Source organism: Lynx rufus, unplaced genomic scaffold, assembly GCF_022079265.1.
Source record: "Lynx rufus isolate CCGP_SWC_20201006 ecotype Redwood Valley unplaced genomic scaffold, mLynRuf1.p SCAF_3, whole genome shotgun sequence".
NCBI classification, from domain to species: domain Eukaryota; kingdom Metazoa; phylum Chordata; class Mammalia; order Carnivora; family Felidae; genus Lynx; species Lynx rufus.
The window spans coordinates 17,689,443-17,705,926 of record NW_025814845.1 but is presented as its reverse complement, the minus strand read 5'-3'; the positions used below and the strand labels follow the sequence as shown (position 1 = coordinate 17,705,926).

Genomic DNA, 16,484 nt, shown 5'->3' with positions numbered 1-16,484 from the left:
GGCAAGTTGCTTACCGTCTCTGAACCCATGCTATTTTCTCAGCTGTAAAACTGGAATGCTGTGTCACTCCCAAAGCCCTTGTGAAGATTAGCTTTGAAGGGAGACGTTCTGTGAAGGATGAGGTTAGAAGCGAGTGAGAAAAGGGACTTTCCGCACCTGTCCCGATGCCCGCACAGAGTAGGTACTCCATGAAATCAAACCAAACTCAACCTTGGTTACCATCTTATGATTTAAGTTAAAAAGAAATAGCATATCAAATAGTATTAAAGAGGCGGGGGGGAGCAGACACAACTAGAAGCATTGATCATTGTTGTGGTGGTTTCTCTAGCCAGCTCTCAGTTTGGGGAAGGCATATTAGTAAACTGGGAAGTATTTCCCAAGGCACATCTCGATTTTAGGGTCCATATTGACATCACTGCCCGTTCGGTTTAATTGCATGCTTTGTTGACATAAACAGGATTTTTGCTTTTTCTGGTCAGCAGAAATTGGAAAAGTAGGCGTTTTAAGGCAATACAGTTACCTCTTGACTTATGGAAAGTTTGATCTGGCCAGTTTGGAGAGAAAGCACACTCATTAGCCAAGGTTTCCTTAGGTGACTGGTTGGATGGAATGGGCAGGAATGAGAAAAACACACAGTTGTTGTTTGTATATCACATGAACCCACGTACACGTGTTAGTGTAAATAAACTTCCCATAACAAGACATGAATGATTGAAGATTTTGCAGTCTCTCTGTCCCTGCCTTAAATGACAAGTGGACCATATGGAGAAAAGAGACAAGTTTTCTCAGCTTTTTAGAACTGGCAAGATTATTTGAATAGAATTTCTTCTTATTGATTTTGTTTAAAGGCATCAGATGCAGCCATCCTAAAAGAAGTTTAGGCAGAATTGATAGATTTTTTTTTTCCCATCCAGAAGATACATAAATTCATCTGTTTTGCAATTCCCAGGCTGAATCGAATGCATTTTGGTCTCCAATTTGGGGTCTCTCATCATGAACACAACATTAACTGACCCATTTCTTTCTTTAGAAAAAATGTACAATACATACTCAGTTACACAAACACAAGGGAATCTGTTTTGTGAGTGGGTGTGACATTGTCAAATTTGACTTTGATTAAGGCTTACTTCTGGTGTAAACAGATGTTTGAGGGCTCAGGCATCTTTCAGAGCCCAGCTCCATTGTGTGCAGAACAAATCAGTAGCTTCCGAGGTGGAACATCTCTGTGACTGCCTAAATGGCATAATTTAAGGGGCACAGAAATGCCCCGTCACTCCCAAAATCTTGCTTATAGACACAGTGCGTTTAGGCTTTGCTTTTAAGGCATTCTCTTCACCAGGCTGGCATAGAAATGTAGGTATGTGACTTTACTGCAGCACTGTTTTCATTATCACATTAACATGGATGAACTTGCCAGATGAGCAGGAGTCCAACAGAGGGTAGAAGGATAGGAAACGTTAAAAATTTAATTCGTATTTTTGGTGTGGAGACATGGAAAGTTCTAGAATGTAGGGAGGTTGTCTGAAAGGTCTGGAGGGACTTGATAGCTGAGAGAAGTCCACCCTAAATGGGTAAGGTAGGTGCCAGAGTGCCACCTTCCCTGACCTCACAGTCCCTCACGTCAGCCCTGACCCCCAGGGGCCCGGTGGGATGCCAAAGGGTGAGGGTTCTTTCTTTACAAGGAGATTAGCGAGGGCTGGATGGAAACGGAGAAGTGGAGACGGCTCCCCATCACAAAAGACCTTGTGAATGTCAGGAATGGGAGGCAGGGACTCAAGATTGGATGGGGTCCCCTGGTTAATATACAGGTGCCCCCCCCCAGGAGCAGTGACCCAGGACAGACCACAGCGGGTTCTGGCAGAAACGTTCACGCCCAGGACTTTAGTTCAGCAGGAAGCACTTAACCAAAATCCTACTGTGTGCCTGCCTACCTGTATTTCAGAAGCCAGAGACATAACAATGAGTAAGACATGGACTCTGACCTCATAATTTCTAAACAAAGGAACGTTGGGGGTAATTTTTCACTTCCGCTAATGCAAGCTGGCATGTGAAAATACCTATGAAGGTTGGACACGTGTCATGCCTGTAGCTGAAACTCTTCAAGTTAATTGCCTGATTTTCCTGGCAGGAAACAGCTCATAAGCACACACATGACTTGAGCCAGGAAATCAGCTTCAGCTTAATCAATATTTAGAGTGTGATGTGTTGCTAATCGGTGTTGGTTTTGTACATAACAGAGGTAGCCACAACTCACGGCATAGCAGCTGTCCACTGGGTCTCCTCCAGCCCACAAGATGCCAGCTTCCTACATTGCATAGGTGTCCAAAGGACTGAAGACTGTAGTGCCTTCTGGCGGGATTCAGACCTTGCCCCTAAAGCCACACACGGTGATGTCAAGGTCCCCTTTGGGGCCAGCACTCCCCCATCCTATGAAGAAAACAATTGTCCATCCCTGAAATTGCTCTTCTCTCCTACTAACGCTTCTCCCACTTGTCCAATCGTCTTTGTCAGCCCGTGAAATTTTCCAGCCCTGAAATTTTTAGCCTCGCTCGAACTTCTTATCCCACGTAGATGTTACTGAAACAATAGGAAGATGTCAACACCGCCACCAGGGAACCTTAGCAAAATAACAAATCAAGCGCCATCAACCACACGTATATGAAATTATATCTAATTGCCCAGTCTCATTTCTTCGGTATGATCGTTCCTTCAAAGTGCATATTTTCTGTCATCTTGTGTTTTCCTGAATTCTAAATCTAGAATAAAAGCTTGATAATCTTAGAACAGGAGTCGGCAGCCTGTGCCCCACGGGCCCGCCAGCCAGCCGCCTGTTTTGGTAAACACAGTTGTACTGGACCACAGCCGTGCTCGTTCGCTTGTGAGTTAGTTGTCTGTGGCTGCTTTCGGCAGAGCCGAGTAGTTTTCACGGACACCAAGTGGCCTACAAAACCGAAAATACTTACCATCGCGCCCTTTTTTTTAGAGGAAAAGTCTGTGCTCGCTTCAAATCTGGAAGCGCACCATCCAGGAGAAATACGACGTAAGCCACAGATGCTAGTCACATAGGTAATTTCAGATTTTCTAAAAGCACACGTTTAAAAAGCAAACGGAGGGGCGCCTGGGTGGCGCAGTCGGTTAAGCGTACGACTTCAGCCAGGTCACGATCTCGCGGTCCGGGAGTTCGAGCCCCGCGTCAGGCTCTGGGCTGATGGCTCAGAGCCTGGAGCCTGTTTCCGATTCTGTGTCTCCCTCTCTCTCTGCCCCTCCCCCGTTCATGCTCTGTCTCTCTCTGTCCCAAAAATAAATAAACGTTGAAAAAAAATTAAAAAAATAAATAAAAAAAATAAAAAGCAAACGGAGGGGCGCCTGGGTGGCTCAGTCGGTTGAGCGTCCGACTTCGGCTCAGGTCACGATCTCGCGGTCCGGGAGTTCGAGCCCCACGTCGGGCTCTGGGCTGGTGGCTCCGAGCCTGGAGCCTGCTTCCCATTCTGTGTCTCCCTCTCTCTCTGCCCCTCCCCCATTCATGCTCTGTCTCTCTCTGTCTCAAAAATAAATAAAGGTTAAAAAAATTAAAAAAGATGAATAAAGATAAAAAGCAAACGGAAAGAGGCAAAGTAAATTTTAGTCACGTGTTCGATTTAGCTTACTGCGTCTCCGTAGGACCATTTCTACATATAACCGGTATAATAACCGGTATAATGAGGTATTTTGCCTTTTTTAAAAAAATCGTCTTTGAAACCCAGTGTATGTTTTACACTTACAGCACAACTCCCTTTGGACCAGCCACGTGACCAGTGCCTCATGTGACTTGTGGCTACTGTATCAGCTTAGCATGAGTCTAGGACCCATAAACCTTGGACTTAGTTTTGCTGCACTTGACACTTGAAAGTACGTGCAAATAAAATAATCTTCATATGCATAGGTAGAGATTTCCTTTGAAAACAGAATTTTGAGGGAAGGGCCCAGAGAGAGTATGCTGTCAAGTGTCCTACACCTTCTTCATTTTCATCTGTCACCACCGATCTCCAAAGTGATGAGCCTGATGTGCGGAAGGTCACGGGTCATCAAGCAAAACTGAAACCGGTTTCCACGTGCTGTGCTTATTCACTTGGGACAGTGGACTGTGCGTGTTTAGCCCTGAGATGTAAGATAATGGACACTGTTACCAACTGCACTTTGCAATGAAATCTGGTGAAATCGAATAGCCTTCCCTCCAGAATTTGGTTTACCAGAAAGATTCACTGGAGTTCCTAGCGTCAGTACTAAACGCGTGGTTAGGGGTGTCTGGGCGTCTCAGCCAGTTGAGAGTCCAACTCTTGGTTTTGGCTCAGGTCATGATCTCATGGTTTGTGAGTTTGAGCCTCTCCTCGGGCTGTGTGCTGACAGGGAGGAGCCTCCTTGCAATTCTCAATCTCTCCTTCTCTCTCTCTGCCCCTCCCCCACTCACTCTGTCTCTGTCTCAAAATAAATAAACTTTAAAACAAATTAAGGGGTGCCTGGGTGGCTCAGTCAGTTGAGCTTCCGACTTCGGCTTGGGTCATGATCTCACAGTCCGTGAGTTCGAGCCCCGCGTCGGGCTCTGTGCTGACAGCTCAGAGCCTGGAGCCCGTTTCAGATTCTGTGTCTCCTTCTCTCTCTGACCCTCCCCCGTTCATGCTCTGTCTCTCTCTGTCTCAAAAATAAATAAACATTAAAAAAAATTAAAAAAAATAAAACAATTTAAAAAAAAGATTAAAAAATAACTCAAGTGGGAGGGGCGCCTGGGTGGCTCAGTGAGTTGAGCGTCCAACTCGTGATTTCAGCTCGGGTCACGATCTCACGGTTGTGGGATCGAGCCCCGAGTCGGGCTCTGTACTGACAGCAAGGAGCCTGCTTGGGAGTCTCAGTCTCTCCCTCTCTCTCTCTGCCCCTCCCCTGCTTACGTGTTCTCTCTTGCTCTCTCTCAAAATAAATAAATAAACTTAAAAAACAATTGAAGTGGGTGAAGAAGGCTGGGGTGAGTCTTTAAGGAATACATAGGAGGAATGAGGAAGAGGTTTAAAGTCATTCTCTGAGAAAGAACACAAGGTAATATTTAATATACCACAGCATGTGTTGGACTCTAGTCCAGTTGCCTCACTGACTGGGCCAGTGTCTTCTTCCCAGGGAACTGAGCGTTAGGGGCACTTGGTAGGAGGGACACCAGCCACCGTTGGCCGCGGTGCCGTCCAGCTTCCATCTGCACCTGTGGCCTCGGTCTTCAGCCACCCTCTGCTGTGGGCTCGAGGCCGGATTCCCGTCTTGAGCGGCGGGCCAGACCTCCACACGTCCGACAAGTCACTGCTTATGGACAAATGCTGGGGGTATCTCTCATTCACAAGGAAGCCGAATTCAGCCCGGCAACTCTTCAGTCTTGCTGTTGTGCGCTGTGGGGTGAAGAACGGGGGGAGAGAGAGAGTGAAAATGGGGTGGTGGGGGGGGGGAGGCTTCTGGGCTTGCCTCTGCTGAGCCACCGGCCTGGGTGATGTCGGAGAGCATCGCCTCTCAGCGACCCATTTCCTCGTTGGGAAAATGGGGTGGGCTGATTCCTCGCCGAGGGCTCATCCACTCTAACAGTCGCCACTTCTAATTCTAAGATTATTTTTATGTTTGTTCCCCCCTCCCCCGTGTAATTTGGAAGTATAAATGAGGACATAAAACAATTAAACCCTTACTGCGGGGGCAGACAGTTTGGACTGTACCCACCTCTTTACATATTTCTTCCCACGCTTTTCCCATGACTAATCAAAAGGAATGGCCATTCTCCTGTTCTCACTCTGCCACTTGGAGAAACTATGTTTTTTATTTTCATCTTTAGGACAGTTGCTCCCCGCCCCCCGCCCTACTCTGTTTTGTTTTGCGATATTCATGTAATACAGAATTCAAAGATAATAAATAAGAATATACAGCCAATGTCCCTCTCTTACCCTATCTTCTGGTCACTTTATCCTTCTCCATGTGAGCAACCCATGCTATGTGTATTAAAGAAAATATGTATATATTTCCCTTTATTTATTTATTTTTAAAATGTTTTAATGTTTATTTACTTAGAGAGAGAGAGAGAGCAGGGGAGGGGCAGACACACACGCGCACACACACACACACACACACACACACACACACACACACAGAATCCGAAGCAGGCTCCAGGCTCTAAGCTGTCAGCACAGAGCCTGACATGGGGCTTGAACCCACAGACCGTGAGATCATGACCTGAGCCAAAGTCAGAAGTTTAACCGACTGAGCCACCCACGCACCCGAACCAGCAGTCTCTTGATGGACATTTAGTTTTCCATCTTTTGCTATTACAAACAGTGCTGCAGTGAAAACATGTACGTACATCATTTTGCACAAATTTGAGAGTATGTGTAGGATAAAATCCTAGGGGGGAATTGTTGGACTGGAGGGTTTTTTATACTTTCGATGGCTGTTGCCTGACCACCATCCACAGAGATCACTCTTAGCAGCAATACATAAGAGGCCCATCTGGCCGGTACAGTGTGTTATCGGACTTTTTTGATCTGTGTGAACCTAGTAAGTTCAAACTGGTATCTTCCGTGTCATTTCCATGTGCCTTTCCTTTACTATCCGTGGGAATTCACTAATTGATGAACTATGTCATTTCGCTCATTTTTCTTGATTGTTAGCTTTGTTTCTAATTGACTGTCAGTGCTTTTAAAATAGAAACGCAGTTCCCTTTTACAGAAATTTTCGTTGATTCTTCACCGTTAGTAGAATGAGACTCCACGTTCCTTGGACTGGGATTCGGTGTCCTTCCTTGAGAGCCAGAAACCTGCCTTTTGTTTTTCAACCTCACATCCCCATGTCCTTTTGTGTCGTTCCCCTCCTGTTCTCTGGTCAAAGCAATCTGCCCTGTATCTGGTCCCCACGTACGTCGGTGTTTCCCTGCCTTCTTGCCCCTGCTGATGCTGTTCACACCACTTGCAGAGTTTTTCCCTTTGCCTTTCTTCCTAAAGAACTTCTCTTCATCCCTCAAAGCCCAACTGAAATACCATTGTTTCCGTAAAGGCTGTTCTAGAACCCCCAGGAAGAATGACCCTCCCCTGGGATTGTATTCCTTTAGGACTTGCTTATAGTCCGACTAGAGCACTGACACGTTCTGCCTTGTGTCACTATTTATAAACACGAATTCCTGATACCCACATTTATGTCTTAGCCCCCTCTGCGTCTCCTACACCCTTCAGCCAGAATTGAAAAAAGAGTCCTTATTTCTTCCTTCTTTGGAAAAGACCACAGTGACCTTCCTCTTTAAACTTGTAAAAATATTCACAGCACAAAATTTACCATCGTAACCACTTTCAAGTGTATAGTTCAGGAACATTAAGTACATTCACACTATTGTGCAACCATCACCAAATCCATCTCTGGGACTCTTTTCATCTTGTAAAACTGTAACTCTGTGCCCTTTAGACACTCACTCCCCGTGATCTTCTCCCCGCAACCCCTGGCAACCACCACCCTCCTTTCCGTCTCTACGAATCTGACCGCTGCAGGTATCTCCTCTAAGCAGAATCATGCAGTATTTATTCCTTGTGACTGGCTTATTTCACTTCGCATAATGTCCTCAACGTTCATCCATATTGTGGCATGCGTCAGACTTCCTTTTTCAAGCGGGATCATATTCCGTTGGGTGGGTAGATCACATTTTGTTTATCCATTTATTCATCGAGGTCAATTCTACCTCTTGGCTGTTGTGAATAATGCTGCTTTTTCTTTTCCTTTTTTTTTTTAAATTTGTTAATGTTTTTATTTATTTTTGAGACCGAGAGAGACCCAGCATGAGCAGGGGAGGGGCAGAGAGAGGGGGAGACACAGAGTCTGAAGCGGGCTCCAGGCTCTGAGCTGTCAGCACAGAGCCTGGTGCGGGGCTCGAACCCACGGAGTGTGAGATCGTGACCTGGGCTGAAGTCGGACGCTCAACCGGCTGAGCCACCCAGGCGCCCCTCGAGTCCCTGTTTTCAGCTGTTGGAGGTGTGTAGCCAGAAGCGGGATTGCTGGGTCACGTGGTAATTCTAGGTTTTGTTTTTTTGAGGAGCTGCTACACTGTCTTCCTCAGTGGCTGCGGCATTTTACCTTCCCGCCAGCCATGTACAAGGATTCCAGTTTCCGAACGTCCTCTCCAGTGCTTGTTAGTCTTGTTTTGTGTTTGTTTTTGGATAACGGCCATACGAATGGGTGTGAGGCGGTCCAAAGTAACCTTTTTGCTATTGTGTTTTGGATGCCTGAATCACAAAAGTTATATTTGGAAGAGCTCTTAGCACCCATACATCAGCGCCTTATGCTCGAAACATCGCCTTGATCTCATGACCAACTTCCAAGATTTCTTCTGGAAGGAAGGTCCATTTTAAGAGGTCTTCGTCGTTTAAAGAACTAGGTAAATACACACACGGCTAAAATCCTTCTTGGCACTTGGAGCACCATCCGTGGTGAAAGAATCAGACAACACAGTCTGTGGTCCAAGGCTGGCTGTGTGTGATTTGGAGCAGCCGGAATCTCCTGCTGGTCCATCCGTCATGCGTGCTTGTCCTGGCTCAGAACTTCACGGGAGAAAAAGAGGCCAGGTTGGCATCCCCATCATGCTCCCTCTCGGGTGCACTTTGAACTCTTCTCCCGCCCTTTGATTTGGCTGTGTCTGATCACCATTTGAAGTCAGGACAATAGTTTGGAAATGTCTGAAGCCGGCTCGTCCCTTTTTTTCACACCAAGGCAGGTTCGCAGCTCCTGGATTTGTTGCGAACTAGCTCCTCCATTTGGAAACCAACTCTGGAATGATTGCCACGGAGCTTTGAAAGCCCCATTTTGATCAGCAGATGCTACTGAGTCTGGGGAGAGAGTTGAATGTGGCCTAATCTTCATTCGTGTGTGTGTGTGTGTGTGTGTGTGTGCGTTTTTCTCTAATTGTTCAGTAGTGGTTTTGCCATCTTTCGTGTCCCACGTTCTCTGCTTTATGTAGACGGGTATTTTTGTATCCCAGGAAAATGATTCACATATCTGTTAATATGATGATTTTTTAACTCCCTGTATTTCTTTCTTCTTCTTCCTCTTTTTTTTCCTTTTCAGAATGTCGTGCCGTCTTTGGGCAGGCAGACGTCCCTGACGACGTCGGTAACACCCAAAGCGGAACAGAGCATGGCTTACAAAGACTTTATTTATTTCACCGTCGTTGAAGGGAACGTCCGCAATGTTTCTGAAGTCTCGGTTGAGTATTTATGCTCTCAGCCGTGTGTTGTCAATCTGGAAGCCGTTGTCTCGTCCGAGTTCAGAAGTAGCATCCCTGTGTACAAAAAGAGGTGGAAAAATGAAAAGCATCTTCACACCAGCAGGACACAAATAGTGCACGTGAGATTTCCGAGCATCATGGTTTACAGAGATGATTATTTCATCAGACACTCCATTTCGGTATCTGCGGTGATACTACGCGCCTGGATTACTCACAGATACAGTGGTGGAGACTTGAATGTTAAATGGGAGGACAATCTGCTACATGCCGTAGCTAAGAATTATACTCTGCTGAAGACGGTCCCGCCTTTCGAACGCCCTTTCAAAGACCATCAAGTGTGCCTGGAGTGGAACATGGATTATATTTGGAACCTTCGGGCAAACAAGATTCCCCAGTGTCCTCTTGAAAGTGGTAGGTCATTTGCCTTGCAAGGAACCTCATGCGTATTGCTTCAGATAGCCTGTATCACGAGAGGATGGTGGAGAAGGTTCTTATACCAGCAGTGGGGGGAGGTGAGGAAAATGGCGGGCACACCGAGCCTGTAGTTTAGGACTTTAGGGAGAAAGAGGGAGGAAGTAAAAAAGTGAAGAGAGGGGAAGAGTAGGAGAGAAGAGATTGCACTGGAGGGTCACAGAGGTCGTGGAGGGACCTTCAGAGGCTTGGGTCTGAACTGGGAAAGGAGTGTTACTGCCACTGAAACAGCCACTGGGGAAGTCTTCCTCCCTCTCTCCCCTCATGAACCCTTTGACTATCAGTTATTTTTAGGTGGAGTGTTTTTTTCCGGGAGGAGATGAGAACCAGAGCGGCCCTTGTGTCAGGCAGAAAATCACGTGGGAGTTTTCAGCCCAGCGTACCTGGGTTCAACTCCTTGCTCTGCCACTTTCTGCCTGTGAACCTTGGCATTCTGGGAGCCTCAGTTTTCTTATCTGTAAAATGGGGATAATAAGTAGCAATTCCCTCAGAGCAGTGCTGTGGAAATTAAATGAGATGTAATGTGCTTAACACATAACCAGCACTTGATAAAATTAGCCACCACGATGATAGGGTCCAAACTCTACATCTTATCCTAAATGTCCCATGGTTATAGCCACCGAAGGACCAGTGCAGGAGGTTCCCGTGCCCTCCGTTAAGCACTGGGGTTGGAGATCTCTGGCTGTGCACTCTTAGAAGTTCTCTCCATTGGTAAGAGGCACACCTTGCTATGTGGATGCTGAGAGCTTGCTGGCCCTTCTGCCCATCCTGCGATGGGGAGTCAACCTGGGCATGCTCCCAGCACTCACCTGGTACCCGGCCGTATTTCCTGAAATGTGGCCCTAGGACCAGCTGCAGCGGAGTCACCCAGGGCTCTGGTAAATGCAGATTTCCAGGCCCCATCCATATCCTACTCCGTCAGGATCTGTAGGGTGTGGGACCCTGAAATCAGCATTTTAAACACACTCCGGTGACTCCGATGTATCTTAAAGCTTAGGGGGCCTCTAGAGCAGGGGCAGAGCTGGTAGGACTCTGATCTAGAGTAACTGCGGCTCAACCCCCCGGCAGGCTTGGTGGGCGAAGCAAACCCATGGGCCTGTGATAGCAGACCCTTCCTCGGGAGGCGCCTGGATGGCAAATCACATCTAGGCATCATCACTCCTAGATGACTTAAGAACACTGAGAAGATGATGGCCACGAATGTCTCCTGGGGCCACCCCCAAACAGCCCTGCATGTAATGACAGCTTCCAGGGCTGGTACTACCATATATTATAGTTGGTCGAAGGCCACTTGCCATAGAACGAACACATTTGCCATTAAAAATAATCTCTTTCTTTCGAAATGATTTTTGATTTGCAAGAAGTTGCAAAATGGTAGAGTCCCATGTATCCCGCTTCCCCCTAATGGTGACGTCTCCCCCAACTGTAGTGCAGTATCAAAGCCACGAAACTGATGTGGATCTAATCCTGTTGAACTAGACTGCAGACCTTGTTCAGAATCCACCCGTTTTTACGTGCGCTTCTGCGTGTGTCTAGTTCTATGCGATCTTATCCTGCGTTTTGTCTGAATGGCCTCGTTCTGTGTCTGGCTTATTCCCTGTTTGTGTGGTGCTTTTAAACACAGATATGCAGAAGAAGAAGGCAGATTCCTTTTCTGTGTGTGTGTGAGTGGGGGGTAGGGTGGGGCGGGTAATTAACTAGTCGAGCTGCCTGCATTTCGATGATCAGTGTGCATCCTTCTTCCAGGCAGAACCCCATGCTAGCATCTTTCTGGAATGCCCTCCACGGGGAGACCTAATTTATTAAGGAGAAGGAAGCACGAGGCGCGTACAGCCGGTTTTGATTTGCCTCCGATTTTGTCAGGGCGTAATGATTCCATTTCATGTTTGGCAAATCACATATTTCTCATTGAACAATGACTAAATTGCAAGCTGGAAGTTTTTAAATGAAGTCATTTATGGACTGGCTGAGGTCTTAGGGCGCCCGAACATACCCTTAACAGGTGAACTGCCTTTTCTTTTCTTTTGTTGTTCCTTCCTGTGTTCACGGAGCTTTGGAACAGCGCAGTGGGATTTTTCTCCCCACCTTATTCCGAGCATTACTTTTGGGGTGAGAGCAAATCTAATAAGAGCGTAACGCAGAGGAAAACCTTTTCTAATAATTAAAGTCACCACAAATGGGGGGAGGGGGCTCTGTGCACTCTCAGACCAGGTCTGTGTGCGTGGCTGTGATTCCTTCACCAGAAAGGGGAACATTTCCTCTCCCTCTCTTTAAAAGACGAATCAAAAGAGTGTCTGCGGCCGCCCTACGGAAGGTGTCCACGACCTTTGTTCTTGATGTGGCTGTGCGATGGAAGGGGGCCAGGCCTCTGGCTTGTTCTTAGCAGGGGCTTCTCTATTCGGCTCTTGATGAACAAGAGTCAAGTCAGAACAACAAGATGGCATTAGGGAGCCGCGGGGGTGCCTTTCATGTCTGGTCCCCTTGCAGTCTGCAGCCAGCCCTGGTGTGGCGTGTGGGGGGACGTTTTCTGTGTCGAGTGCCTGGTGTCCTACGAGGGCTCCGTGTCTGAACTGAAGCGCCCCCTGACTCGCTTTCATTTGCTTTTTCCTTTACAAAGAGAGAGCAAGCCAAGGTCCCCATGCACGGCTGTTCCGTGAGTGTGGCTGAGTGCCTCTCCACCTAAAGCTTAGGTTTGGCTCCCGAGGTGAGGGTTGTATGCACCCCCCCCCCCGCACCCCCCCTACCGCTCCCCGGAAGCTTATCTCCTTTGCCAGGGCCGTGGCAAGCCCGGCCGGTGGTCCGATTGTTGGTGGACACGTGGGTAGAGTTTTGTCCTGCCTTGCTGAGAAAATCTAGCCCAGATCAAAAGTCAGCAGCCTTTCAGGACACGTGTGTGCCAAGGCTTGGCCACGTGCCCTCCTGGTGCACCTGCTCCGGCTGCATTCTGGGCATGTGGGCCATAGGTGGCCAGGCACGCCACACCTGAGGCTCCACTTACTCTTGTCCGCTTCCTGGGGGGAGGGGACCAGGCGGTAGCAGTCGTCCCTCACCCGTTAAACCTGTGTCTGACTCATGCATGACCGTCGAGAAAAACCCGCGGCACGGGCAGCAACTCTAGGCCCACCTGGACTTCTCTTCATGCCTGTCCTGCCGCGAGAGGTGAGAGGGCCGCTGGTCCCGTGGCCCCCGTCTTCAGACTACGTTGCATATTCAATCACTGCTCGCCGTGCGTATTGCTGTCCTACTGGCCTGTGTCACAGCCTGGCTTTGCCCTCATTCCTCACATGGCAACCGGTGCAAGGGGGTCACACCGCCCCCCACCCCCCCGCAGGCGGTCCCTCCCATTACAGTGAGGAAGAGCTGCCCAAGACCCTTACCATGGCCCGTGCAAGGTGTCCCTGTCCTCTTCCTGTTTCTGTCCCCTTCCCACTGCCTCTCCTGCCATGCTCCCCCCCCCCACCCGTCCACCTGCTCCAGCCCCACGGACCTGCTTGTTCCTCCTTGAGCTTCCTGAGTTCATTGTCCCTTTGGGACACTTATGTCCCTGCTCCCTTGCCCTACATGGCTTGCTCCCTTGCGTCAGGCCTCCGTGCTAATGTCTCAGGAGAGAAGACTCCCCTGACCACTTTATCTATGATGGCAGCCCCACCCCTCCCTCTCCCCACCCCCACCATCGTCATCTATCTTTATTTTCCTTCTCCGCCTTATCGTCACCAGACATTGTAATTAAATATGCGTCATTGCTTTTTTGCCTGTTGAATGTCTCTGTCTGGTAGGCAAGCTCCGTAACGCCAAGGTCCTGGCTTGTTTTATGCGGTGCCCGCCGCAGCCCCTAGCACAGGCCAGGCATGCGGTGACTCTTTGTGAATTGAGTGATGAGTGCTCTTAGCCACGGGGCAAGGACCTTTTTCTCGTAGGGCTGTGTGTGACCGTCACACTGTGACATCCTCACACAGCTGTGTTGTCACATTAGGGAGCATGCAGGGGTCGTGGGCGGCTGTGTGCCGTCCCTAGGCTTGTGCACACACACCACAGCTGATCGGATAGAGCCCATCAGGGCGGTGCTGGTTAAGGATGCAGACTCTTGGTCAGTGATTCTCCTCGACAACCACACATGAGCTCACCTTTGCTCTGCCCTCGTGGTTTGAGTCTGCGATTCCTCACCTCCTGCTTTGACTACCTCGGTGTCTTTTACGGGGGGGGGGGGATGGCCTTCCCCACTGCCCCCCAATACCTCCTCCCCACTGCCACACCATACCCATTATTTCCGGTAGCCAGGTCAAATTTTCCCTCTCCCCCCCCCCCGCCCCTGCCCTGAAGATTATTTTTCTTCTCTTTTCTTTTTGTCACCCCCAACATCAGAAATTAAATTCTCCCCCCTCTGGCCTTCCCTAACCTCGTGTTGGTACTTCTTTCCCTACACAAGGTGTATCATGTTCAGGTCAACTAAGCAAAGAGTGATTGAGCACCTGCTATGTATCCATTTCTTTACTAAGTCAGGTGGCTCAAAGATGCAGACATGGTCCCCTCTGTCTTTAGGTGCTTACGTGGGAGGGGAAAACAGCCACCCCGTAGTAACAGCCGCTTTCTGTTACTGAGTACTCGCTGTGTGTTAGGCATTGTGCTAAGTGCTTTATGTATCTCATTTAATCTGCCCAGCACCCTCCTGTCAGGTTTGCAGAGGAGGAAACTGACTCAGAGAGTTAGTGTGACCTGTCTCAGGTCGCACCGCTCTTGATGATGGAGCAGAGATTGGAACCCAGGTCGTCTGGTTCCCAAACCCCACACATAACTATTAGTCTCCACTACGGAGAGAGGTCATGAGACCATTTCTTGACTTTAAGTCATTCATTCGTTGAAAAAAGCTATTGAGCAGTCTCTGTGTGTGCAGAACTTTGCTCGGCTTCTTCACAGAGGAGGCGACACTTGAACAGAGACTTGAAGGGTGTCTAGAGTTTTCATAGTCAGAAAACGAGTAGGGGGGACAGCATCCAGGCAGAAGGGAAAGCACGAATGACAACACACAGAGGAGAAAACGCAGCCGGGTGGCAGAATGGCGACGAGTCTGCATCTCTTCATGTGTGAGGTTTCGTCCTGCCCGCCACCTCTGAGTGGGTGGGGGTGGCCACCTAGACTCGGTGTTGAGAAGGATTCTGAGGCTGAGTCTGGGCCTGAGTCTGAGAATGAGCGCCATGTGGACGGATGACCAGTGTCTGCCACAGGGTGGCGATGTGGAGTAGCAGCTCCTTGCTCTGTGTTTGTTCACCCAGGTAGAGGAGGCTCAGGTATGAGTTGGGCAGTTCAGGAAATTACACTAGAATAGCAGGTTGGGGCCCCAGGTGGAAGGTTCTTAAATGCCATGCGAACGTGTATTAAGCATTCTGCCCTACTGTCTGTCTATATGAACATTTTTCTGTTCTTCCCTTTTAGGACAGAAACTGGGGGACGTGGCAGTTTCCTTCTTTTCCGTTCTCTTTTCCTTTTGCTAAACATCCGGTCTCATCTTCAGATCCGGTGGATTAGAAGTGTGATTTCTTACAACAAAATTCCATTACAACAAAGTAATGGAAGGACTAAGTCAGATATTGGAGCCAGGCTTTACCTGTCTCTGTGAAAATACCAGTTAGAAGTCAATGACATGATGATAATGTTTATAACTATGAGAACCATGTGTTTGGCACTTTTATTAAAAAAAGAGAGACTTAGTTCTTTCCCCCCACCCCTCCCCCCAGTTAATCACGGTAGTCTGAATTTCTCAGTAATAACACTAATTAGTGCCTGGTATCTGCCTTGCCCTTTATGATTTTCAGAATACTTTTTGTGTGCACATTGTCTCATTTAATCCTCATAATAGTCCCATGGGAAGGAGTCTTATTCTCATCCTTTCTTTTCAGAGGAGAAAACCAAGGCTCAGTTTGTTTAACGGGAGTCCAAGCTTCCTGATTCCTTCGACTTTGCTATGCCGCCTCTCTGAAATATGCTAATACAGCCCTAACCCAGGTTCTAAATTAGAAGGAATACTCTTTTTTTAAGTTGAATTTTTACTGATGTGAATCATCCTGTTTTCCTCACCCACTGGACTTTGTCTCTTTGAAGCAGATTGAATAGCCGCAGAGGCCCAGGGCGGGGAGGCCTCCGAATGTGGCTGTCCCTTTCTCCCTGCCTGCGTGGAAATGCTCAGACTTTGTTCTCTGCTGTTTTAGCCTAAAAAGGAATACATGTACCTGGTAAAAAATTCATAGAGTGTAAAAGGGATTGGAGCAAGAGCGAGTTCCCGCCCACTCTGTGTTCAAGTTCTTTTCCTGGAGGCAAACTCACTAATACTGGTTTCTGTGTCTCTTTCCAGAAATGTTCTCTGCTCATATAAGCATTAAGTTGACGGCCCTTGTCTTCGTGCACACATGGGAAGATACTGTAAACTCTGTCCTACACTCATTAACAATACAGCAGAGATTTTTCTATGTTACTGCATGTTACATGGCCTCATTCTTTTCAATAGCTGCTTAGCAAATCCTGTTGCCTGACGGCTCATAATTTACTCAGCCTGTCCCCTGCTGATGGTCACGCATATTGGTCACGTATTTTACTATTTTACTATCAACAACAACGGTTCACGGAACATCCCTGTCCATGTATCTTTGTACACACCTACAAGCATATTTGGAGGATAAATTCCTGGGAGTGGAATTTATTTTATTCTTAACACTCCTACTATTGAATATTCTACTGACTTCCTTACTCGCCCACTTCACTG

At 47.9% G+C, this 16,484-nt stretch overlaps 1 protein-coding gene across 5 annotated transcripts in view; it reads left to right on the top strand.

Moving 5' to 3' along the window:
* SEL1L3 (SEL1L family member 3) overlaps window positions 1-16,484 on the top strand; it is a 105,915-nt gene that overhangs the window by 4,892 nt on the left and 84,539 nt on the right. For all 5 annotated transcript variants that reach the window (XM_047091783.1, XM_047091780.1, XM_047091779.1 and 2 more), the window contains exon 2: window positions 9,100-9,670. In XM_047091783.1, coding sequence (XP_046947739.1) covers window positions 9,100-9,670 — 571 coding nt within the window. The remainder of the gene's footprint in view (window positions 1-9,099; window positions 9,671-16,484) is intronic.